Source organism: Penicillium concentricum (assembly GCF_028827145.1).
Source record: "Penicillium concentricum strain IBT 3081 chromosome Unknown utg000001l_segment0_segment0, whole genome shotgun sequence".
In the NCBI taxonomy this organism is placed as follows: Eukaryota; Fungi; Ascomycota; class Eurotiomycetes; order Eurotiales; family Aspergillaceae; genus Penicillium; species Penicillium concentricum.
This window is the reverse complement of record NW_026622754.1, coordinates 1,614,443-1,639,572: the sequence shown is the minus strand read 5'-3', so window position 1 is coordinate 1,639,572 and position 25,130 is coordinate 1,614,443. Positions and strand designations below refer to the sequence as shown.

Genomic DNA, 25,130 nt, shown 5'->3' with positions numbered 1-25,130 from the left:
TAGTCCGTAGGGCTTGAATGCTTTGAAGCTGAAGAAAGCTCTTCAGCTAGGAGGCAGCATCAAAACGTATTCGCGCGAGCTCAAGCCGAAGCGAATCACGTCCTTGTCCATGACTTCCACGTAGCGACCACCGGGGATGGTCTCCCCGTTAATGCTCGATCCATTTGCACTCTCAAGATCAATTAGATAAGGCTTGACCTTACCGATACGATCACCGTATTCATTGCGCTTCTCAACAAATCGAAATTGTAACACGGCATGCTGCTTCGAACAGCTGGGATGGTCGAGTGGGAAGTCTACCACCATACGCTCGCGACCGACCAGCCAGCAACTGCGTTCAGCCAATTCAACGGTTTCCAATAAGTCTGGCCCTTTGAACACATACATGCGCCAGGGTTCCTTGGAGGGTGGCTTGCGCGCCTCCGGAGGCTCATGGTATTTCAAAACTATTTCCGCACCGCCCTGGACTTGAACTGTATTGGTTTCCGCTGCGAGTCTCCCCGTGGCGTTGAAGTTCGGCTTTTGTTTTTCCGGGGCAGGTGCCTCTCCTGGGTGTGCCACATCGGTGAATGCGTCGTTCTGCGAGGGTAGGGGGCCGCGTCGTTCCAATGCCTGTGGTGGAGGGCTGCGTGGTTTTTGCGGTGAGTGAGAGCGAGAGCGAGATCGCGTACCACGGTGTCTCCGAGACGATCGTCCTTCATCTTCGCGGGTATCACGGTGTCGGTGGCTGCGGTGTCTGTGTCTGCGGCGATCTTCACCAGCTGAGCTTGTCGATCGCTCTCTGCGCTCGCGGCGGGGTCGATCGCGATCACTTCGGCCGCTGGTCCTTTCAGCTGGACTCCGAGATGACCTCCGTCGAGAGCTGTCCCGGTGAGAGCTTCGGCGGTCTTCATCGCGTCGTCTTGAGCCCGAGTAGTCGTCATCTTTGGGTGCATCTCGTCGCCGGCGTTCACGAGTCTGATCTGAGGATGAGTGGACAGAGCGCTGCCGGCGTTCGCGACGGTCGTCGTCGGACCCAGCCATTGTTGCTGTTGTAATTGGAGTGTGGGGAAAAGCAAGCGTAGATATTGAAGTATTGGAGATGTTTGGATTACAGCTCCAACTACATACACGTGACCCGCCCGGAAGCCTCTCCGAAGGATGAGAGCCTCACCACACCACCCTCACGGTAACTTTAAAACAAGAGCGCAACGGAGGATTTGACCGTGCTCTCTTGAGTGACAACATGTGACAATGTTTAAGAAAATTAATCTTATTATCAAAAGCCCGCGACTGTTGAGTTCGACCGCGGTCTCGCCACTGTCTCATTTCAACACCAAACCCTCAAGTTATGGACTGCTGGCACCATATAAAAGCAGGGGCTATGCTACCGCTGCAGAGTTCCCACATCAGAACTACTCATGGCCAATCACTCCATCTTTCACCCCGTATGAAGTCTTGAATCTACCCCGCGGCGCGACGTACTCGAAAAGACATTACTATGAGCTCGTTAAGATCTACCACCCCGACCGACCTCTCACAGACCATCCTCTTTTCCGTCAATTGACTGCCGAAACTCGATTGCAGCGGTACCGAATTGTGGTTGATGCACATGAGCTCCTTTCCGATCCGATCAAACGAGCAGCGTATGATCGGAATGGCACTGGCTGGAGCCACACGATACTGGATACAACCATAGCACGCGACGCACGCGACTCACACGGACCGAATATCTACTCGAATGCCACATGGGAAGATTGGGAGGATTGGCATAACCGCCATCAAGGGCCGCAGCAGCATGTTGTCGATCAGCGCACCTTCTCTCGGCTCATTATCCTCTTAGTGCTGTTTGCGGGCGCCCTTCAAGCATCCTGGATCGGGCAGATGAATAATGGCTACAATGATCGACTGCGTGGGGTCACCGAGGAGTCGGCGCGTGTCCTACAGAGCCGCAGAGATGAGACCATCAAACAGATGACCTCCAATGATGCGCGGGTACAGGGTTTCCTCATTCGGAGAGACCCCACCGGGTCGGGTTTGAAGGATAACGAGCAACCGGTTTATCAAAGCGAGTTGAATCCTCGTCGCGGTCTGGACGGGTCCTCCGAGGGCAAAAATAGCCGAGAGCCTGCAAAGTCGGTGGACTAGTCCGAACCTTCACTCTTAATCCTGTTTGATGAACATATGATTTCACGGCATTTTGACTTTTTATGTGCGTCTTTTCATAAACATTTGGGTTGTAGTTTTGGAGACTTGCAACATCTTTCTCTGGGAAAGTACATATATTTCAATGAATCTCCACTTCGAATGGGTTTTGGGGCTAGTGATACTTGATTTGAAATCTTACCAACGGAGCAGATGAAGTGCTGCTAAGCGATCTTATTCAGTTAGGATCTATAACTAGACGAAACTGGGTATAGCGCCAAGGAGAATAAGGGATGACTGCATATGTAGCTAGTGAGCCCAGACTCTGCATATAAGGGAGTCCAGTAGGAATGGAATGTGTATATGCCGAATGACAGGAGAATCTCAACTGATGATGTGTCTATAATATATATAGAAAAGCTTCAAGCTACTCCGTACTCAATACTCATATAAAATAAGGTACACCGTATAGTACCCCAGGATATTCGGTTTGTAATTTTCTTGCGGAAAGGGGGGCTTTGACAGCCGATGCACAAATCACATTCCCAAATCGAGCCGATTTGGCGCCACCGAATCCCCCGTTGACGTCGGCGGGTCGATCCCCTCGTTCCCAGGGGGGTTGGGGCCTGAAGGTGTCACAATGTACAAATACTCCATTCCCCGTAAATCTGAGGCTGAATCAAGGGGTTTACATTTGTTTTTTTTGGTCTAGACCGCTGGATCTGGACATTTTACAAAGTTGTGCATATGTATGGGATGTTCATACATATATGCCGGATACCTGAATATTTCATACATTTCAGAAGATTTCCAAATATTTCATAGATTACAAGTTAGTAGAGGAGATATTTGAATTTGGACGAAAGTACCCTCGTCATTGTTCACCGTACCGAGTACAGGTCCAGGTACAAACATATAGGGCTACGTCACAGGATATCTTTTTTTTTATAAAAAGGGGAATAGGGTCGATATCAGATTATATACCTAGATAGAGATATATAGAGATATATAAAGAGAAAGAGTAAAATGAAATGAAGTGAATATTCTTGTCTTATACTTAGATTAAAAACCCTTAAGAAAATTTAAAGAAAATAACCGTATATAAGAAAAAAGCCATTTTTCCTACGTCATATCACCCCCCGGTGCATCACGCCCCCCAGTCCACTTTTTTCTTTCCATCCACTCCCCATCCACTCCCCAAACCGATCCAAGCAATGGGCCTAGCGGGTACGTGAAGTTGTTTCTCTCTTGAACACCCCCCTTAGGAAATACACCGCCAGCCTGATTCGTCTTCATCGGCTATTCTGTATCCGCTCTACTTTCATCTAACTTCATTTCTTTGGCTTCTTTAACACCCCCCCGCCAAGATTTGTCCTCCCATTCGCGACTTTCGTCAAGCCATAAACGCCTCATTTCATTTCATCTACAACCATATCATCTCATATCATTTTATTCTTTCCTCCACTCGCGGAGGAGTGAGAATGGGGAACGTTCATAGGACAAGCCCTCCATTCCCTTCACCAACAGACACATTTCCACCTGCTAGGCCCCAATCTCATATGCAGCCTCTCCGATCACCTGGTCCCCGCCCCCCACATGGTCACCAATCCCAGAAATTGGTAGATGAACTTGCGGGAAGGGTAGATGCTCTTGAGAAGTCCTCCCTCCAACCATCTCGTCTATCGCGTGGTGACTCTACAGATCAAATTATCGGTCTAACACCCATCACCGAGGATCCACGATCGGAAACCGAGCGACAGGAGGACCAAGGACGCAGTTCGCATACCCTCAAGGAACTCCGAAAGCAGATGGAAGACCTCCTTGTATACCAACAGATGCAGCAAACCCAACCAGTCTCATCCCAGAGTCCACCTTCCGCCCTCTCAAATGATCCTCCAAGAAAGAGACGTCTGTCAAATACGTCCAATACCTCAACGGAACCTCCAATCGCCATTGTACATCCTTCCGCAGATTCAGCAGGTTCAACGGGGACAATCAAAGGTGTCCAGTCAGACACACCGTCCGATCGCAAAGCAGAACGCACGCCGTCCTATCCCTTCCCACATATGCAGAGTCCACACGTCCAGCACAAACCAGTCAAAATGGGGATTGAATCAACAGCGCGCGGGGGACCATTTAGACTAAAGCTTCCATCTGAGAAATCTCAGTATTCGACACCAGGACCCCAAAGTCTACCTACAGAACCAACAGCCGTGGAAGCGCATCCGACATTTCTGCCCGCTCATCATGACCAGATTCAGGAAGATCCAAATTTTGTCAGTCCCGATCTTTATGATCTGACACTTCAGCTCAATGCGGATTCGGGACTCGAAGCGTGGTGGTCCAACCTCATTGATATAATGCAGACACATTACGGGGCTGAACGCGTGTCACTCGCTGTCCCTGGCGATGTGACTGATTTGGAAAACGTACCTTGGGGCCAAAAGGCAATTTTTAACCAGCACGTGGATACATCGTTGCATGAACTGCAAGCGCGTCATTTGGAGAAGGAGCCATCAACGGAAACATCTCACTTACGCAAAAGCGTCACGCAGAAAACCGAGACGGTGTTCCAGGCTAAAATGCCTGGATCTTCCCGCCCATCTTTATTATCCCGGCACTCATTCGCTGGGTTTGATAAAAACAAAGGTCACGCCCTCCACGATGCCAACCAACCCCAAGTTTCGAAGATAAATGTCAAATCGGAGAAAAAGCACGTACATATTGCTTCCCAGAACCCACCATCTACATATCATTTCATGGGAGAGAACCCCGAACCCAAAGACGATACACTCAACAATCTTCTCGGCAGTATGCGGCAGGCTGTGTTCCCCACACCTAGACCATTGGAGGTAGAGCCAGACCCCCTCATCAAGCGTACAGGCGTGGTCAAGTTATTTGGGCGTTCCCGTCCCACCATCTTAACACGTGATTATGCAGAGAGCGCGCAATACCCACAGCGGTGGGCTGAGTCCGCCGAAAGCCCGAATGAGATGGTTCAAATTACTCCTGATGTCGAAGGTCCTGGTGACAGGGGAATCGGGAGTGCACCGATGCAGCAAGGCCTTGGTGTTGGTGGCTTGAAGCAGTATGATGAATACGAGCAGGTTCCGCAATCTCCGTGGTCTCAGTCCCCTGCTCCATCGCCCGCTCCCCGTACACATGCAGATCAGAACCCGTTCTTCACGAACCATTCGGTCGATGAAGGGGCTTTCTCTAAGAATCCGCCTCCACACGACTACTCTAATAATCTCCCACTAGAGGCCATTGGGATCGATCAGTCAAAGACTGTCATCCACATTCCTCTTATACATGGTGGCCACTCTAGCAGGGATTCCTCATCGACATTAAGATTCCCTGTTGCCGTTGTGTCGATGTTGTGCACAATCGTTCCATATCCTCCCAACCTCAGACAATCACTCTCTCTTCTGATGCCGCATTTGACAACTTCTTTCTGCTTGGCTCAGCGATATAGCCAGCTTGAAAGTCAACTCTCATCCAAAGTGGAAACGCCTCGCTTTGGCCATCTTTTAGGTCTCGGGGGCACTTTCTCAGATGCAAGCAGTGAGCTAGAGCTTGTTGCGGGACTAAGCGGTCACGTTAGCTACTCTGCTGGCGACAATAACAACCCAATGTCTGCGCACACGAGCATGACTAGCCCTAGTGATCGTTCGTCTATAAGGTTCAGTCCTGCTGTATCTGCTTTGGGGACCCCTGGGTTTGATATTGGCCACGTTGGATTTGGGTCCGCAACGCAATCTCCAGGAATAACTTCACGATCTGGCGAAGGTGCCGACAGCTACTTCAATGTTCCGCAAAATAAAAGCGCCCGAGACGGTGCATCCCATCACAGACCACGGCTCTCCTCCAAGTCGAAGGGCACCAACAATGACTCTTCGTCGCCAATTTCTCCCGACAAAATGACCTGGAAACCAAGCATCGGCGAGGAGCACAACCTACAAGATCAATCTTTCTATGTCGCATCACCACTGCAAGAAATTAGACCCTCCAACGCCTTTTCACCAACTCAGCAATCATCACGACAAGCCTCGACGAACTCGTTGTACGCCCAACTACAACGGGAGCTCCCGCGTCCGTTCTCTGACACGATAGCCCAGCTGATGCTGAATTCAATCCCGTTGCATCTCTTCCTAGCAAAACCCCAGAGTGGTGAAGTGATCTGGACAAATTCCAAGTTCGACGCCTACAGAAGAAGTCAGCACCAGGACCAAAAATTTCGAGATCCTTGGCAGAATATCCATAGCAGCGAGAGTGAACATGTTCATGTAAAATGGGCCAATGCCTTGCGCACAGGTGCACAGTTCACTGAACGAGTGCGGGTCCGAAGATTCAACGATGAATCGGCATACCGCTGGTTCATTTTCCGGGCTAATCCGCTGTTGTCGTCAACAGGAGAGGTACTGTACTGGATTGGATCTTTCCTTGACATCCATGAGCAGCATATTGCTGAGCTTGAGGCAATTCAAGAGAGGGAGAAGTTTGCTATTGATGCAAAGTATCGTGCATTCTCCAATTCTATTCCACAGATTGTGTTTGAGGCAACGGAGAAACGCGGATTGATATTCGTCAATGAGCAGTGGAATCTGTACACCGGCCAAGCCCTGGAGGAGGCCCACGATCTCGGCTTCGCTAAACATGTTCATCCTGACGATCTCGAAAAGTGCGGTGAGCTATCTCTCAACGAAACATCTCCGAACGCGGACAAAGATCATGGCGGACCTTGCGAGTTCATGGTAGGATCAGCTCTTGATGAACTTGTGAGGCGCGGCATTGCTTCATTACAAAAAGATGAGAATGGCCGAGTGTTCTATTCCACCGAGATCCGCCTTCGTTCTCGAGGTGGTGATTTCCGGTGGCATTTGGTTCGCCTAGTACGTGTCCAAACCAGCAGCTTCGGGAGCGAGGAAGCCTCCTGGTACGGAACATGTACCGATATCAACGACCGCAAAAACCTCGAAAGAGAACTTAATAAGGCCATGCAACAGTTGAATCACCAAATGGAGTCCAAGACGAAGTTTTTCAGCAACATGTCACACGAGATCCGAACCCCACTTAATGGCATCCTTGGTACCATTCCGTTCATCCTGGATACACAGCTTGATAGTGACCAGAGACGAATGCTCGACACCATCCAAAACAGCTCCACCAATCTTCGCGAATTGGTTGACAATATCCTTGATGTTTCCCGTGTCGAAGCTGGCAAGATGTCAATGGTCAAATCCTGGTTCCATATCCGATCAATGATCGAGGATGTAATCGATACCATCGCCTCACGAGCAATCGATAAGGGTCTTGAGATCAACTATCTCATAGCCGAAGACTTGCCATCGATGGTGATTGGAGATCGGTTCCGAATTCGTCAAGTTCTAATTAACCTTCTCGGTAATGCAGTCAAATTTACTGCGCAAGGTGAAATTCACATATCTTGTGGCATGTATCGGGATCCATCTGCGGGTCCCAATGACACCCAAGCATTCATGAACTTTGAGGTCGTGGACACCGGAAAGGGGTTCAGCTCTCAGGACGCGGAACGACTGATGCAACGATTCAGTCAGCTTGGAGAAAGTGGAACACAGCAGCATGCAGGTAGCGGCCTAGGGCTTTTCCTGTCGAAGCAACTCGTCGAAATGCATGGCGGCAAGCTCACTCCTAGCAGCAAAGAGGGCCAGGGAGCAACGTTTTCTTTTTACGTCAAGGTCGATGCTCCTCCGCCACCTTCCCCCTCCGAGCAGCCCAAATTGATGCGCCAGAATTCAAGTGCTTCAAGAAGGCCGGTCAAGTCCAGAACGACCTCTTATCAACAAGCACCCCCTCTAGCTACCAAAAACTCCGACTCATCCGGGAGAAGCACTGACACCACCCTGTCTTCCTCGTTCTCAATTACATCATCTGCTCTCCCGACCCCAGATATTGGCCCCGCGCCCTTGCCGCCTCCATTGGAGGAAAAGAGCTCTATCGTGAGCCTGCCAGATGCCGTCTCGAGTACAAGAATTGAACCTGCCGTTACAAAGCCAGACGCACCGGCCCGCGTGACGTCGCCTACGTCTGAAGGATCTGGATCTCCAGATACACAAATAGGGCCGGTATCTGTGCCCGTTCATGGTCCTTTCTCCATTGTCATCCTGTGTCCGCTCAAAAACTCCCGGCAAGCTATTAAGCAGCATATCGAGCAGGTCGTCCCTCACGAGATTTCGTTCAAGGTCACAGCACTGCTTGATGTTGATGAATGGAAAGACATGATCCACTCGCCTTCCAATGATCCTTGCACACATCTTGTCTTGAACCTTCCAACTGATGATATCTTGGAGGTCATTCAAAGCATGTCAGACTCGGGCTTGGATCCTGCTCCAGTCATCGTCATAATTTCAGACCTTTACCAAAAGCGTCAAATTAGCTCAAAGGTCAAAGAGCTGGCAGCTTCAGGAAAGCAGGTTTTCATTGTGCCAAAACCTGTCAAACCTTCTGCTTTCTCAAGTATCTTCGATCCCAATAGCAAGCGTGAGCTGAGCAAGGATCGCAACCAAGACATGGCCCGCGAGATCAATAACAACTTCAAGACTGTCTCTAAGATGGTCAAGGAAGTTTTGGGCAACAAGGGTTACCGAGTCCTGCTCGTCGAGGATGACGAAACCAATCGAGATGTAAGTTGAGTTATGAGAACTACGTTGAATTGATTGCTAACTCACATACAGGTCATGCTAAAGTATTTAGACAAGATCAAGCTGATGTCGGAGACTGCATCCAATGGATTGGAGTGCACTAACATGGTGCTTTCTAAAGAACCGGGATACTATTCTCTCATTATCGTGAGTCTTCCTTTGTACCCTTCATCCCCAGCAAAACTAACCGTGTCAATCCGCAGTGCGATATCCAGATGCCTATCAAGAACGGTTACGATACCTGTCGAGATATCCGTGACTGGGAACAAATGAACCATTACCCACAGATTCCCATCATGGCACTTTCGGCCAACGCAATGACAGATCAGATTGAAAACGCCGCCCGCGCAGGTTTCAATGACTACGTCACCAAGCCGATCAAACACAATGAATTGGGGAAGATGATGATGGGCCTTCTCCAACCCGGTCGCCCACTCATGCTTCTGCGCGACCGTCTTAGCCCAGAACACCAACAAGCCATCGCTGCTCGTCGCTAGGAACTTCCGGGTCTTTCCCTGGTCATCTTCACCTCCAACACGTCCTTGCTGCTTTAATAGCATGTCCTTGTCTTAATATTGCTTTTTTTTATACATATATAGCCAGCCGTATCCCCTCTCCGGTTCTTGCATTTGACATTCTTACGATGGACCACGGAGTAAGTTTTTGATACTTCATTTTGATTACGCGTTTTCGGATTTGGGGGATTGCACAGGGGAGCCATTGGAAATCCGCTAGACACGCATGAAGCGTGCTCGTTTACACTTTGGAAGTCCCATTGTGACATTTGCATTTGCATTTGCTCTCGAGCTATTGACACCATTTCCCCCTAGCATTTGCACAGGCTCAGGAGGGCACCTGTTCTTACCTCGATTTGCTTTACTCCTTTCACGAGCATAGATTCTTTCCGCCCTTTGAGCCTGTGTATCGTGGCGCCAGTGCTCTAATCCTTGCTTTTTTGGGATTTATACCAAGCAAGCAGAATCCTTTTTGTTTTTTTGTTCTTATCTTTTACATTCCTGTGATACCAGATTATAAGCGCATAGCACCTCTCTAACTTCTGGATCTTGTATTTGTTAATAATTCAACTCTTTTTTACCCTGCTTTTCTGTTTTCTCAATGGGGTTTGATATCCTTTGACTTTGGATGGAATAAGCCTGATACTTCGGCTCAACTCGGTTATTCTGGGCATTTTCAAGGTCAAATATATATATATATATATATATATGATATCTATTGCATATGAGCTAATGTAACCTAATATAAAGCATTAAATGTTACTAAAAGAGGCTGGAAAGTGTTAAGATCAACTCCTAGTACTATATTAGGATGTACATCCCAAAAAGGGAACAGTGAGTTGGCCATGGCGCATGTGGCGGTGTAGGAAGTAGAAAATCCCCGCAAACCCCCACTTGTGAATGTGACTGGAATTTGAAGTTTGAGGTATTCGAGGCAAAAGGTTCAGAACTTGGAATACTTGAGGTAACCCTAGTCACCGCATTAAACGCCAGAGCCAATAAAAGAGGCATTCATTTCAATATTCGGAAACAGCGTGCTCTGTGTGATATATGCAAAGAAACTCTGACATATGAGTATTCTGTAAGGTTCAAAGCAAATGACTTTTGACTCTGAAGTCCGATTTAAAGGAGGGGCGGATCAGGATCGAATTAGTAGAAAGACTATGAGTGAATTAAAGAAAAAGGTATATGGCTCATTCCAAGAAGTGTAAACTGCGTGTTAGTTACCGTGCCCGATAGTTATTAGCCTGGCCAAATAAGATATCGTGCTCAGCCAATGTCAACACATAGCACATAAAGCGAGACGAATGACATCCCTGCAATATTCATCAAACCAGGACCTTGATGACAGATTGGGGAGGGTGTCACAGGGTTCGGTAGCATTGGTTAACGGGGCATATCGTGAGTCAGGCTGCAAGGCGATGTAGGCCGGCTTTTAGGCACAATGAGGCACCAACGGGCGGACCCCAAAAAAAAGAGAACAAAGTGACATCAAGTCAGCAAGGCAGATCCAGATCCAGTTTAGAACACCCGGACCTCGAAGGATGTGCCCTGAAATCCCATTTCCTTCCCTAGTTGGGCCGGCGTGGTCTTCATGTCAGCATGTATCTGGGACCAATGATAAATAGTCGTGGGCGGCACAGCATTTCAAGAAATATAGTATTTCCGACGGGGGCTTGCAGGATGAGGTTCCCCATTTTCATATATGCCCCCATAGCTATTGTCAAGCAAGTCATCGGCCCTCTGCATAGAGTGGAGAGCGGCATATTCCCTTCCCACGTTGATCGGCGTCTAGAGCGCTTGTTGATGCAGCAATGCTCTCTGTCTTGCTGTCAGAGGCTATGATGGCTATTGGTGGATTCGTGCAAGAGGGGGGTTCTTTCTCGTGTGCAATAACAGCCGCATCCAGGTGGGCAAAGAGGAACAAGGATCAATGTTCACTTTGTGTTTTTCTCTTGTAACTTGACCAGGACCTTCTTGTCCATTGGTCGCACAATTTGCCTTCTCATATCTTGCCAGGATCATTCTTGTTAGAACCTTGCAAAAGAAGCATGGGGCCACTGATTCGGGAACAATTTAGAATGCCAATTCTCACGGTCCTTTGGTTCATGCAGTGATGTCCAACATTCTCCGTGTGACCTGAATTGAATGCAGCGATCCTCGATTTTGGGCTCTTGGGCTCCGATCCTAAAGATGATGTAAGGCCGCGAGACATCCCGGGATCTTTTTGGGTTTCCGCGGAAGGGCTTATTTGACCACTTTACAACTATAACAGTTGTTTATGTATAGAAAGCTGATCAACTAATCATCATGTTAGACTTGGACGGTAAAAGGGGGAAATATGTCATACCGGTTCTGGTGTAGTCCGTCTTATCTTGGGGCTTTTGTCGAACGAATCAACCTTGATCGTCCTCTTCCCAGCCCCCGAATTTCTGAAGGAAAAATCAGATCAATGGGAACGAGGCGGGAAAAAAAAGGATAATTTCTGAGAGACGAAGAAAAAAAAAAAAGCAAGAAAACGTGGGAGTAGGAAGGACGGCCAAGGCCATATTTATATCTCACCTTCCCACCAACTCCACCCATCCTAACCCCCTTCAAACCCACCCTCCACGTCCTTCCTAGTCAATCCCTGAATACCTCCAGTCTGCGCTTTGGCCCAGAAAGTTTAGACCAGGAAGAGGGGTGTAGATCGAGACCAATTTCGCACCAAGCCGCCACGGAACGGCGGAAACCCTAGTGGAGGAAGGTTGGCGTCCTCGGCCAGACACATTGAGTCTTTTTTTTCCCACTCTGAGCGGGGTCAAGGCGGTCCAAGAGGCAAATCGGCGGGCAGATACGGAGACAGACGTGCAGCGGAGCTCGGGGATTGGGGGTACAGAGGGAGGGGTGCGAGTCAATGGGTCCCGACTGGTCCAATGGCTCCTTCGAGGCCTTCACAATCCTTGCCATCACATTCGCCTCCATCAGAATGGGAGCATCCACCGGAAAGAAGACTCCCCGCGGAAGGTTATAAAATCCCTCGTCTGGCCCGGGGGGAGACTGTTCTTCCTTCTTCCTTTCCCATCACTCCTAGTTAGGCCCGTTTGCACATCCTTCCACATCCTTCCTATCTTGCTTCATCTTACCTCGCTCAAGTCCACTTGAACTTCATATTTCCTCTTTGCTTCACTATAACACTTGTTGTTGCACTCAATCGTCATGGCCACCCAGCGTCACTATTATCAGCCTGCTGCCTACCCATACCACCATGCACCATCCAAGGCACCGGCATCAGCATCTCTCTACCTCATTTCCAGAGTCTCTGGCTCCCCACCAGACTTCTCTGATGCAAGCACCACCGCCGGCAGTCGTTCCTCTGGCGGACTCACCTTCAGCTCTGCCGGCGAGTACGACTCCAGCTTTGCATCGTACTCCGGCGTCGATGTCGTGGATGTCTTGAGCGACCGCATGCAGGATGCATTTGATCCAACCCCATTAGACAAGGGTCTAGCACGACAAGCGCAGACGTGAGTTTCCCTGCAAGCATAACATCATCAGCAAATGCAATTCCACCATGCAACAATCACCACCATCAGAATGTGATTCGCAAAGACCTATCAAAAATATCGTATCGAAAACACAAGCTAACAGCATCTGCAAACTTAGATCCGGACAACTGAACGCAAAGCAGCAAGAACTCCTCGAGCTACAAGCACTCGCGCAACGCCGACTCAAAGGCGCACGTGCGAATTTCACCGAGGGACTAAAAACCGCACGAGAGACAAAGCGCGACCTGGAATGGACGCAAAAGCGCGTCAGGTAAGCAAAATTCACCCCCTAAACGGCGCACTGTGGTACGATGGACGTGCAAGTTCCGCTCCGCTCCGCGACAGGGGCTTCCGCTCCGCCGGACGAGCTTGGCACGTGCACGTCGATCAACGGTGCCTGCGGCATTAGCGCCGATGAGTGCTTCTAGAAGGCTGACACACGTGGCTGGAATTAGTGCCCTGAAGGCTAAGGCTGAGAAGGCTCATCCTGATGAGTACCGTCGTTCTTCGAAGAAGTATGCCTATGATGGCTATTGATTGGGCTTGGATTGGGCTGCGGTGGGCTTATTGATGACTGATATGATGGGGTTATACCCCCTGGTATGGATAAAATTGGGATCTTGGGATGGAGGTTGGGTCATGGCTTTTTTTGGTTCTGAGTTGGGTTTGGCGCGCTTTTGATTGGGTCTTTGTGTATATCTTGGATAGGTAATCTGTGCCTCTTGAGGTGTAGTAGAGTTTCTCTAAATGGTATTGGGTTTACCTGTTTTTCTGTATGAGAAATTGCTGCCTGTAGGCCTGTAATATCAGGCTTTGAAGTGTGCCTGAGTCCCTCTAGGGCTGTAGAGCATCGCTGGTCGTTGTATAGTAGGTTATTGTGTAACTACGAGTTTGATGTTGAAGGCTGTATATCGGCCTGACACATGCATAACACACCAGAATGGCTGGTACTTAAAATTCAATACGAGCTAAGTAAAGGCTGGAATTAAAAAGTGGGTTGGACTTCGGTCTCTTGATTTATATACAAGGCCTTAAGTGTTTTGCTTTTGAGTGTTTGTCAGTAATCAACATAACACACTAGCAAGACCCGGCCTTTGGATAACCATAGGGTCAATTTGAACTGAATTATCAAATCATCAGTGCTGGAATGACACTGTGCCAGTCATTGCAGCCATATAGCGTTCGATAGTTCTCACAAACTATGCTATTCAGATTTTGGACCGGATGTTTGCTAGGAGATGGACTTAGGAGATACCAAGTGAAGCGAAATTAGGACTGCAAGGAAATATTTACTTCAGAGCTAATCTAGTTATAATCCCAGCTATATTCAACAAAAGGAAAGCCCGATATAAGCAATGTTTACTGGAAACTCTGTTCCTCCTCAATAGCGCGGTTGATGACACGAACAAAGCGGCCCACCTTGTCAGTATCCTGTTTGGCCGTTTCAATACCCAAGAGGACCTTCTTGATGCCGACGCTCAAGCGCCCGTCATCCGCAAGTCCACCGACTGATTCGAGGGCTCGCGCGATCTCCTGCGCATCAAAGACACCCGAATTCTCCATGACAAACCGGAGTTCACCGAATGAACTAACGTTGGGAACCATGATGTCCGAGTTGAAGGAGTTGTAAATGTCCAGCTGCTTCATCAAGGCACGCTCGGTTGTCGTTGCCAGAACCAACAGACGACGTCCATGAGTTGGCTGCTTCCGCAGGAAGACCATAAGAGCTTGCAGCACACTGTTGCTGAAGCGAGGACCAATTGGCACCCAGTCGATGATTCGCTCAATGTTATCGATGACAACGATACTTGTGGCACTCTTGTAGGCGCTGTCAAAGATTCGGCTAATGTGTGCGACCTTTGCAGGCTCGCTAAAGCCAACCATGTCTTCAGGGCTGATCAACTTAATGAAGGGGAAGCCGGAGTCAATAGCAATACGTGCTGCCAGGGCGGTTTTGCCGCTGCTAGGAGGACCGTGGAGTAGCACAGAGAAAAGTGGGGTTGACTCAGCCACTCCAACCTGCTTGACGAATAACTCGCCTTCCCGCAGGATTTCGCTGATGGTTGGGGAGTAGTGGATGATACCGTACGGAATACGGCTGGCCAGCTCTTCCTCGGACACACCAAAGGCAGGCTTGACTTCATCAAGAGATTGAAGGAAATCAGCCCGGTTGACCTTCATGTCTACCACGTCGTCATTGATACTAGCCATAGTACCGACTTTGACATGGCGGGAGAAAGCAAAGGACGAGGCAGATTTGACTAAACCTGCGATCTCAGCACCAGAAAAGTTCTTGGTCAAATGAGCAAGCTCGGCCAAGTCAACATCCGTATCCATGACATTATTGTTTCGCATCTTCTCCGTGTGAATGTTGAGAATCTGGCTTCGACCATGCTCGTCAGGGAGCGAGATTTCCATGTGAACTTCCAAACGACCGGGACGCAGCAAAGCCTCATCAATCATATCCATTCGGTTGGTCATACCGATCAACAAGATGTTGTTCAGTTGGTCGACACCATCGAGTTTCGAGAGGAGCTGGTTGACCACGCTATCACCGACACCGGTACCACCGCCTGAGCTACCACGCTGCTTGCACACTGCGTCCAGCTCATCGAAGATGATGATATGGAGACCACTCTCATCCCCCTTTTCTTTATATTCCTTCTCGGCATCCGCAAACATCTTTCGGATATTTTCTTCCGACTGGCCTACGTACTTGTTCAGAACTTCTGGACCGTTGATAATCTTGGGCTCTCTAGCATTGAGCATTTTTCCGATTTGCCGAGCAATGAGGGTTTTACCCGTTCCCGGAGGCCCATAAAGCAAGAGACCCTTGACGTGCTGAATACCAAGTTTCTCAACCAGACCAGGGGGGAAAATGCGAGAGGCGAAAGCACGACGGAAGATCGTACTGAACTCCGCGTCTAAACCACCGATACCCATGTCCTGGAACTTGAAGCCAGGTTGGATGATAGAGTTGGCCGCCGGGCGACGGTTAGATGGCTTCACGTTGATACCAGTCTGGGTATCCTTGAAAAAGTTGAGTTGAGTGTGCCGTGTGAGGATACCCCTGGCCGCAGGATCGGTCTCGACTTCTCCAGAACTGAGATCGGGCTTCTCTGATGTCAAGTCAACCCGCTGGACGGTCTTGACCTGTAGTAAGAGTGGGATGCTCTTATTATCCATCAAAATCCTCTGGCCAGGCGAGAATAGCTGGTTTTCAAAGTTCTGGGGCCTGTTAGCATATATTCATGACTGGGACGAAGTTGACTTACCCTGATCACTGCCTGTGCCAGTTCATCTTGGTCATAAGGAGTTTCAACACGCTTCTTGGTAGACGCAAAGCTGACTTCGATATCCGCAGAGCCTAGGTAGGCCTGCCCGCCTTGGCTAAACGGATCGTACAGCTGGACCTTGATCGCATCTCTCAATCCAATGTTGGCCCATGTTCGCTGGGGGTCCGACATGCTCATATAGCCAGCAGGGAAGCCATCGAGAGGGCGAGCAGAGAAGACAAAGAGGTCATTGATAAGGAGGAGGACGTCGGTGCCATCTCGTGAGGGTGGGATGTCCTGCGGCGAAACAGCGACACTGCTGTGTATTAGCCACCGAAAACAAAAGGCAGTCAGAAAAACTCACAGGTTTCCAAATGTGTAGTTTTCGTTGGGACTCTTGCTTGGATGAAGAGTCCAAGTCTGGCCTCCACCTCTTTGTCCGGACTGCATCCTAGAAGGCATCTGTTGCTGCGGCGGCGGTCTGCCTCCTGGTGGAGGTGGGCCTCCGTAACCCCTTAAATCATCATATACATCAGTCATCGGCACATCGTCATCGTGAATAGGAGCTGCATAGCCTGCACTGGACGAGGGGGAACGATCGGTATCATACCGTGGGGGTGCTTGGTTGGGGTTCGAGTAACCCTGCGGGGACGGTTGTCCGCTGGAACTGAACGGATTCGCAGGGAGATTGCTGCGATTGAACATGATGAACCCTTTGGTCGTCGCTAATCACGGAGGTTGAGTTGAGAACCGTTGAAGCTATTGTCTTAGCGACACTGTGTCGGGAAAGGAACAGGCAACTGTGCAAGTCAGTCGGCTCTGCAGCGCAGGTGATCTGATGTCAATTCTCAAAGGATTATATTCAAGGGTTTACTGGATATGGTAATGTCCAAAGCAACAAATATGAGGGAACAGAAGAGAGTTGGAGCCGTAAAGCTGTCGACGGGGCATTTGGCCACCCCCGGGAACAACGTCGGGCGGTGGGGACGTCATTATCGATAAGACCAGCTCTTTCCTATCGAGCCTCAACTTCCACGCAAGGGTCAACCAGTTTCCAAGATGCCTCTGTAAGTGGAGTTTTTTCTTTCAAATTTATAATAACTGTGAAACCAGCTAATTCTTTCATAGCCATCTCCTTGGCAAGAAGTCATGGAACGTCTACAACGTCGATAATGTCGCCCGTGTCAGGCGCGACGAGGCGCAAGCAAAAGCCCGCGAGGAAGAAGATGAACGTGTCATGCAAGAGGTCGATGCCGAACGCAGGATTAAAATTCTTCGAGGCGAACGTCCGCCTACCCCTCCACCGGCGTCCTCCCTGTCTGAACCCGGGGCTCAGTCAGACAGAAAGTCCGCTAGCGACGCCGGAGGATTTCGTAAGAGAAGGCGGGTTGCCGGGGAAGATGATACGGATCGAGATATACGATACGCTCGGGAGGATGCGGCACAGGCAGTTGCTAAGCGGGAAGAGTTGATGCTAGCCTCTCGCAAGGCTGATACAGCACAAGCACCGATCATAGACAAGGCCGGCCATATCAACCTGTTCCCAGTCGCAAGTGCTAAAACAGAGAAAAATCCCGAAGCGGAGGCTGAAGTGGCACGGAAGAAACGCAGCTATGAAGATCAATACACAATGAGGTTCTCGAACGCGGCAGGCTTCAAGGAGACCATTGGTCGGAAACCGTGGTATTCCTCTGCAGAGCAAAATGCGACAGCCCCAGGGTCGATGCCCGAGAAAGACGCGTGGGGTAACGAGGACCCAAGGCGCAAAGAGAGGACACAGGCTCGTATGAGTGCGAATGACCCACTTGCAGCCATCAAGCGGGGGGTGCGCCAGTTGAAAACAACAGAACAGGAACGAAAGCGGTGGAATGATGAAAAGCGACGAGAGATTGAAAATTTGAAAGCTGAGGAGGCACGGCAACCAAGCAATCGGCGAAGGCGATCCCCATCAGCGGACAGCCTCGATGGGTTTAAACTGGATGCGCCGGACAGAGAACGTGAGAAGGACCGAAGAAGTTCTGACAGGCATCATCGTCGCCATCGAGATCGGAGTCGAGATCGCGCTCATCATCGCTCTCGTCACCACTCCTCTCATCGCAGTCACCGTCATCGTCACGATGAACGTTCTGAGGCTACCAGGCGAGAAAAACACCCTGACGCAAAGAATCAATCCTAAATGTTCCATTTGTTCTACGAAATCATGACTCAAATTACGACAACAATACCCATTACATTGCGTATTTCTAAATGCAAATCATTTTTATATTCACTGGGTCAAACCCCTATACATATATTAATATGATCTATATATAAGCAGGATAATAGAAGTAGATAATGTAATCATAGTGCGTAGTAATAGACATCCTACTAGTAACCACTAATCGCTCCTAGTAATAGCCTACCGGGAGCTACTAGTAAGCAAAACCCACCTGACAACCTGACAACCTGATGACCTCAGCTCTGTGCCGTTTGCTTTGAATGTGAGAATAGATTCATCGTAACAGGCTAGGAGCTCCTGCCACTGGCTCTTTGGGACTCTTCCCCATATACGTATTGGGATATAGATATTTACCCTCTCGTTGATGAAAGCAATAACATCTTCTGAGACACCCTTAAAGTCGTTAAGTGTGTTATGGCAGAAGCTGTATCGGATTTGATAGTGGCGGAAAAAAACGGACTTCCACATGCCTGCGTGCTGTGGGTTTGTTCGCTCTTCCCAGTTGGACATAGCCGCCGTGCACGGCGTGGTTTCTATCGGCCTTATCACCGTCGAGGCCTGCCCATTCATCAAGTGTCGATCCTCTTACAAGGAAGTTCATCATGCCACTTTCGCTTTCTAGCTTATCGAGACTCTCCATGATCGGACTCCTTGTCTGGTTGATCACTGGCCGTGTAGCGAGTAACAAAACTCTCAATCATGTCGGCATTCAGGGAGTTTAGCATGTCTTGCTAAGAAAGCGGGTAGGGATGGGACCTGCTCAATGGTCTCATTTCGACGAAGGCCTCTTGATTAAATCCCCGATGGGCCAAACTCCCCCATCTCCTGTTAAGCCACCCCCAGAAGGTGGCGGAAAACATCCACCAGCATACGACCCGCTCTGAGGGGAGCTGTGGGTGCTGCGTAGCTATGGTGGAGGACGGTTGAGTTGTCAAAGGCTGAGTCTGGAATTGAGGAAGAGCTGTAAACAGATCGGGGTTCGTCAAGAGCTAGCTTCCGAGGTCTTGGGGAATCGCAGGTGTCCGGCTGGGCCCTAAGTCGCCTTGAAATGGACAGGCTCGGGCTTGAGGAGCTTTCGCTTCATGGTCTCTAACGGGGTTACTGCAAGGCGCTTCACATGCCGAATTTCTCCAGCGCGGGCGTAGAAGCCGGGAGCTTCAAAGTACATTCGGAGGGTCGGCCATGTCTCACCAAGCTGATTGACAAAGCCCCATCGCGAGAACCGGCAAGGCCCCGAAATATCTTCGGGTTGAGTTATCTTTCCAAAAGGATAACTCCAGTGGTCGAATCGGAGGAAGTTATCCTTCAGAATCGAGAGGTGTGAGAGAAGTGAGAAAGAAAAGTGAGAAAAGAGCGAGAAGAGCGAGAAGAGTAATAGCATATAGTAGGTGGTAGAGTTGATGTATGTTGATATATGGTTATATCGAGTTCGCACAGCTGGGAGGCGTGACCGAGCCACTTTTAAGGTGACAGGAGGCATGAAGTATATATTCAATGTTCATATCAGATGTCTCAATCACCTAATGTAAACTGTACCCGCTAGCTGGCACTACGGGTCGGCCTTCATTATCTTTCGTTCGAACCTTCCTATCCCCCATGAACGGAGTACTTAGACCTCTCCATGCTTTTTTTAGATCCCATGACCCAATATATTATGGAATTACAAAAGTACGAGATACTACTCGTATAAACTCCGAGTCAGGTAATACTGTATATAGTACCGTTATTTAACTTGACTGGGTTTTGGGTCTATCGAAAGATTCGAAACCCGACCCCCGCTTTGGCGAGGCCTACATCTACAGAGTCCTAAGTCTTCGTCAAAACGCCTTGAATGGGGTCCTCTTCCCTTCTAGAAAAAGTAATAGGGTTAGATCAATGCATAAGAAGCTCGGTGAGGTTGTGCGGCAAAGGATGCTGTACCTGAAGGCATATGATCTAGTTTGATAGTCGTGCCAAGCGCCTAACATGGCAAAGCTGTATTAGGCGCTTAGCACGACCTGGGGATTTTATTATTTCCCCCAGAGTTTGGACTACCACATACTGGTGCTATTGCATTCAATGATCTAGTTTAACCATTTTTCCAAGGCCAAATCCACGAGTCCCTCTCCATTCTGATCATCCATCGATTTCCCTCAGCACACCGCGTACTATCTTGCTCATACCTGCACAGTTCAGCGCGATAATAACATGTCCGAGAGAGCTGGAACGATCGAGGACGACGGAGGATCCACTGAGATGTCCGCGTCTCGCGGGATGAACAATGAAACGGAGGACCCTCAGCGTTGCTCGACCAAGGTGACGTGTAATGACTACACTGTCCGATGGATCTGTGCGTTGCCGAAAGAGCAGACTGCTGCGATGGCTATGCTAGACGAGATACATCCTGATCTCCCTAAGCCGTCCGATGACCCCAATACATAAACACTTGGGTCTATCGGCAAGCACAAGATTGTCGGCTGGTCAAACACCGTTGTTCACGGCAGCCGGAAATGAACACGAGGCAGTGGTCAAACTTCTACTTGAACGGGGGGCTGATAAGGAAGCAAAGAGCAGTACTGGCAGAACACCGGTTACATGGGCTGCAGAAAATGGACAAAGCGCGATTGTCAAGCTACTGGTCGACAAAGGGGCTGACATGGAGGCAAGAGATAGAAGCTTTGCTCAAACCTCATCGTCTGCCGAAGAACAGAAAGGAGTTAATTTCCAACAAGTCAGCGCTGGTATGACACTACTGATACGGGTAGCACGGAATGGAAACGAGGCAGCTGTCAGGGAGCTACTTGACCAAGGGGCTGACATGGAGGCAAAAGACATAGGCTTTGGCCGAACACCGCTGGTGTGGGCGGCACGGAATGGGCATATTGGAGTGGTCAATCTATTGCTCAGCCGGGGCGTTGACATAGAAGGGAAGGACAGCGGTGGTGCAACGGCGCTATCCCGGGCCGCAGACAATCGTAGGGAGGACGTGGTCCAACTACTACTCGACAATGGTGCCGACCTCAACACAAGGAACTGCAATGACCAGACACCACTATTGATAGCAGCAGGAGCGTGGGGAGGCACATTTAGTCTCAGGTTTCTTCTCAAGAAGGGGGCAGATGTCGAAGCTGCGATGCATGGCGGATGGACACCACTTACTTGGGCGTCACAATTCAATCAGCTGGAGTCAGTCAAATTACTCCTTAAACACGGGGCGAATATCAACGCTGCAAGAAACGACGGATGGACATCAGTGAACGCTGCCTCAAAAGTCGGTTGCCTTGAGGTGGTCAGACTACTGCGTGAGCAAGGTGCTGATATCAGAACGACGAACCATCTTGGATGGTTGCCACTACATGCCGCCTCGTGCGGTGGCCATCTGGAGATTGCCAGATTGCTACTGGACAGGGACATAGACGTCATTGATATTGGAAATAAAGACGGCTGGACGCCACTACATGAAGCCTCGTCTCATGATCATACTCAGGTCTGCAACTTGCTATTACAGAAAAAGGCAGACATAGGATTGGCAGATCACCAGCGTCGCACGCCGCTATACATAGCCTCACAAAACGGTCATTCCGAGGCGGTTAAACTACTCCTCGAGAATGGATCGGATATCAACGTCACGACCAGCGACGGATGGACGCCAGTGAATATGGCTTCAAGTCGTGGTCATCTTGATATAGTCACGCTTCTGCTGGGGTACAATGCCGATACTACAGTCGCAAACGATGACGGGACAACACCTCTGCACTCTGCATCTCTCAGCGGGTACCCCCAGGTGGTGAAGATTCTTCTCGATCATGGGGCGGAACCCACCCTTGCAGATAAGAAAGGATTCACACCTCTGCACACGGCTTCAGAAAACGACCATCTTGAGGTAGTCAAGCTATTCCTCGAGGCTTCAGAAACTAGCCTCGATGTCCAGGATAGGTGCAGTCGGACACCTCTCTTCATTGCTGCTGCAAGAGGTCGGACCGAAATAGTACGGTTGCTTCTTTCATATCCTGCTCTTACGAACGCGAAAGACCGCCATCAAACGACTGCGCTCTGCGCGGCAATTCGCAATGGACATGAAGAAGAGGTTGAAGCTCTACTTCCCTTGACAGATATTGCAGCCCACTTTGAGGATGGACTCGGGCGGAGTTTGGCCTGGTGGGCGACGAAGTCTGGGCGTGTCAAAATCATCAACCTGGTGCGGCAATGGGCCCAGAAAATGGAATTCGAGATTTGCGAGAGTGACCTCAGTGTTGAGTCCTCTTCAGTCTCATCCAATGAACATAGTAAATTGTGCGACGTATGCACTCGCTTCATTACGTCTAACGCCTACTACCGTTGCAAAGGTTGCAACGGATTTGAGATATGTCAGGAATGTTCTGAAATCGGTATCCAATGCCTCGATAGCTCTCATGAGTGGATCCTCCATAGCTCTGAAGGTTTGGGTGCTTAAAGTATTTTTTTTGCTGCATACTCAAAAGAATTCCGTCTTCGGGGACTTCCGTGAGTCAATCCCAATTGACAGCGAGATGCGCGAGAGAAGTACAAGCCATCAAAACAAAAGCATCCTTGGGAGCTTCCACATCTTGTATCAAGTAGATTAGATCTTGTAGATGGGCTACGAGGGTTTTTAGGGACCATCACGACAACCGGCCTAATTGGGCTAACGCCTCTGTTCTATATAGTACTTCCTCTGCTTTCCCACTCCACTTATAGTAAAATGCAAATAGACGACACTTAGGTAATAGAGTGCCGTCCTTTTTTATATGGGTAGTCATATCTCTTTTAGTTCATCAGAAAACGTATCAAAAGATCGCTCGATCCTATTGGAGGCTCCACAGTTGGACCCCCTTCTCATTTGCATCGGACTCCCACTGGACACTGATGTCCACTCCCCGAGAGCCCTTCTCGGTCTTCTCATAACCGATCTTGCCGGTGATGACCTGGCCCTTCTTCAAGGCCCGAGAACCTTGCTTGACATCATCCTTGGCATGGTCAATGAGAAGGACAGTCTGCTGCCAATGGGTCTCGGTTCCATGAGGTCCAGTGGTGAACGAGACGATTCCCTTCTTTTGCATATCCTCGGGAATGGCATTCTCGGGCAGAACAGACTCTCTGGAGGGCATGAAGAAAATGTCGAACCAGATGATCCATCCATCCAATGCCTCAACATCCTGGTTCAATGTGACCTGGAATTCCTTCAAGAAGGACAGCTCTTCCACGGTGATGGTGTGTAGTGGAAGTGTCAGGAAAATTGGAGAATCTCCTACAACAGTCGTGGGCTGGTTGCTGCGGACGATAGCCTCATCGTAGATCTTGTGAAGCATGCTGTCCATCTTGAAACCGTAGACATTGTTCCAGAACGAGATGTGAGACGCGATGAAATCAGGGTCGGCATAAGGGGCAAGGCGCAGGGTAGCGTGCGAAGGAGCCATAAGACCACCGGGAGCGAGGTAACGATCTCTGGCGTAGATGACGGAATCAAACATGGCCTCGAAAAGGAGACCGTAACCCATCCATTCAGAGATGATGATGTCGACCTTTTCAACGGGCAAAGTAACCTCTTCGATTTTGCCACGGATACACCTGGGATAAAGTCAGTGCTGTCTCTGTATTGGGGGATGATTATGAGTCCTTACGTGATCACATCTTCGAGGCCATTGTCATGGACGATTTCCTTGGCTCGGTCAATAATGTTCGAGTTGTCCACAGCAATGACCTTCTTTGCGCCAGCCTTGGCACAGAACATGGACAGAATACCAGTGCCACAGCCAACATCAAGAACAACCTTGTCCTTGAAAACGTGCTTGTTTTCGTAGACGAAATCGCGGTAAGAGTCGGTGCGGATAGTGTCCTTGAGCATAGATTCATGAATGCCTTTAGACTACGTTAGCATCATATGCATAATAAGTTGAGCGGGGTATTTTACCGTTGTAAGCGTACGAGACGAAATATCCATCCTCGGCATCCTGGTGTCTATCGATAGCCTTGGCTGAGGGTTGCGGGTTGGACTCGGCAAGCTTCTCATCATCCTTCGACATTTGGTCATCCATCGACTGCTGTACAGCAATACGATATTCGGAGAATTGGGTTTGCAACCGCTCCAAGTTCTCCTGGAGTTCGAGAACCTGTCGGTTTGTCTCGGTACCGGCGACAGCGTCTTCACCCTGTTCTTCGGCAAGATCGTCCAAGCTATACAAGAGAGCGTCGTCCTCCAAAACGGGCTTGAGATAGACATCATCCTCGAATTTGGACTTGGATGAAACGTCGGGGGTATTGTTTCCGTTCTTGACTTCGGTGCGGATGTAGTTGACCAACTTGATGTTGTCGAGGAAATCCAGATCTAGAAGCGAAAAATAGTTAGCCTCGATTGTTGAGTCCCCCGCAAGAGTAGAAGATGGACGTACCAAGGTCCTTCTGAATCTTCAGAAGATCAAAATTGTACTTTTCCTTGCACTCCTTCAGCATTGAGCGCGCATCGGGGAAGACCTGGTTATTGAAGAGGCCAACCACAGGCTGCGACTCCTCATCGGCCTCGACATCTTCCCAGCCCTCCTCGTTGCTGGAATCGGACGAATCCGATACAGAGTGTGAGTCAGGGAAACTCTCACCCACAGGTGGGTTCACGGCATTGGAAGCTGACATGACTTTATTGACTTATAATAGTCAATAATAAATTATTTCAAGGGAGGGGCAGAAGATAACATTTTTTGATAGAAAAAAAAATCCGTTATCGGTTGATGCCTCAGGCAGAAAGGTCCTCGTTGCCCCGCCCCGGTTTGTTTATTCGCAACTTGCAATCGAATACATCA

General features: G+C 49.4%; 9 protein-coding genes across 9 annotated transcripts; 5 read left to right on the top strand and 4 right to left on the bottom strand.

The window, feature by feature from the left end:
* Positions 1-42: 42 nt before the first annotated feature.
* On the bottom strand, positions 43-1,023 carry N7517_000623 (putative FHA domain protein SNIP1; the record flags this gene model as incomplete). Its single annotated transcript, XM_056718353.1, has 1 exon — positions 43-1,023. One exon carries the CDS (start codon positions 1,021-1,023, stop codon positions 43-45), a length of 981 nt encoding a protein of 326 aa, XP_056582488.1.
* A 210-nt stretch (positions 1,024-1,233) lies between these two features.
* On the top strand, positions 1,234-2,127 carry N7517_000622 (J domain-containing protein; the record flags this gene model as incomplete). The annotated part of the gene is made up of 1 exon (XM_056718352.1): positions 1,234-2,127. One exon carries the CDS (start codon positions 1,234-1,236, stop codon positions 2,125-2,127), a length of 894 nt encoding a protein of 297 aa, XP_056582487.1.
* Positions 2,128-3,605: 1,478 nt separating this feature from the next.
* Positions 3,606-9,301, top strand: pkhB (putative sensor histidine kinase/response regulator; the record flags this gene model as incomplete). Its single annotated transcript, XM_056718351.1, has 3 exons — positions 3,606-8,786; positions 8,838-8,951; positions 9,008-9,301. 3 exons carry the CDS (start codon positions 3,606-3,608, stop codon positions 9,299-9,301), a joined length of 5,589 nt encoding a protein of 1,862 aa, XP_056582486.1.
* A 3,216-nt stretch (positions 9,302-12,517) lies between these two features.
* On the top strand, positions 12,518-13,383 carry N7517_000620 (KxDL motif-containing protein; the record flags this gene model as incomplete). The annotated part of the gene is made up of 3 exons (XM_056718350.1): positions 12,518-12,825; positions 12,965-13,117; positions 13,302-13,383. 3 exons carry the CDS (start codon positions 12,518-12,520, stop codon positions 13,381-13,383), a joined length of 543 nt encoding a protein of 180 aa, XP_056582485.1.
* Positions 13,384-14,205: 822 nt separating this feature from the next.
* Positions 14,206-16,826, bottom strand: N7517_000619 (AAA family ATPase SEC18; the record flags this gene model as incomplete). Its single annotated transcript, XM_056718349.1, has 3 exons — positions 14,206-16,074; positions 16,122-16,437; positions 16,486-16,826. The coding sequence occupies 3 exons, from the start codon at positions 16,824-16,826 to the stop codon at positions 14,206-14,208; spliced, it is 2,526 nt and encodes an 841-aa protein (XP_056582484.1).
* Positions 16,827-17,180: 354 nt separating this feature from the next.
* On the top strand, positions 17,181-18,297 carry N7517_000618 (uncharacterized protein; the record flags this gene model as incomplete). The annotated part of the gene is made up of 2 exons (XM_056718348.1): positions 17,181-17,188; positions 17,250-18,297. 2 exons carry the CDS (start codon positions 17,181-17,183, stop codon positions 18,295-18,297), a joined length of 1,056 nt encoding a protein of 351 aa, XP_056582483.1.
* Positions 18,298-19,372: 1,075 nt separating this feature from the next.
* On the bottom strand, positions 19,373-19,720 carry N7517_000617 (uncharacterized protein; the record flags this gene model as incomplete). Its single annotated transcript, XM_056718347.1, has 1 exon — positions 19,373-19,720. One exon carries the CDS (start codon positions 19,718-19,720, stop codon positions 19,373-19,375), a length of 348 nt encoding a protein of 115 aa, XP_056582482.1.
* A 1,023-nt stretch (positions 19,721-20,743) lies between these two features.
* Positions 20,744-22,771, top strand: N7517_000616 (uncharacterized protein; the record flags this gene model as incomplete). Its single annotated transcript, XM_056718346.1, has 1 exon — positions 20,744-22,771. One exon carries the CDS (start codon positions 20,744-20,746, stop codon positions 22,769-22,771), a length of 2,028 nt encoding a protein of 675 aa, XP_056582481.1.
* Positions 22,772-23,141: 370 nt separating this feature from the next.
* On the bottom strand, positions 23,142-24,963 carry N7517_000615 (protein arginine methyltransferase RmtB; the record flags this gene model as incomplete). Its single annotated transcript, XM_056718345.1, has 4 exons — positions 23,142-23,904; positions 23,958-24,195; positions 24,248-24,661; positions 24,726-24,963. The coding sequence occupies 4 exons, from the start codon at positions 24,961-24,963 to the stop codon at positions 23,142-23,144; spliced, it is 1,653 nt and encodes a 550-aa protein (XP_056582480.1).
* Between the last annotated feature and the right edge of the window lie 167 nt (positions 24,964-25,130).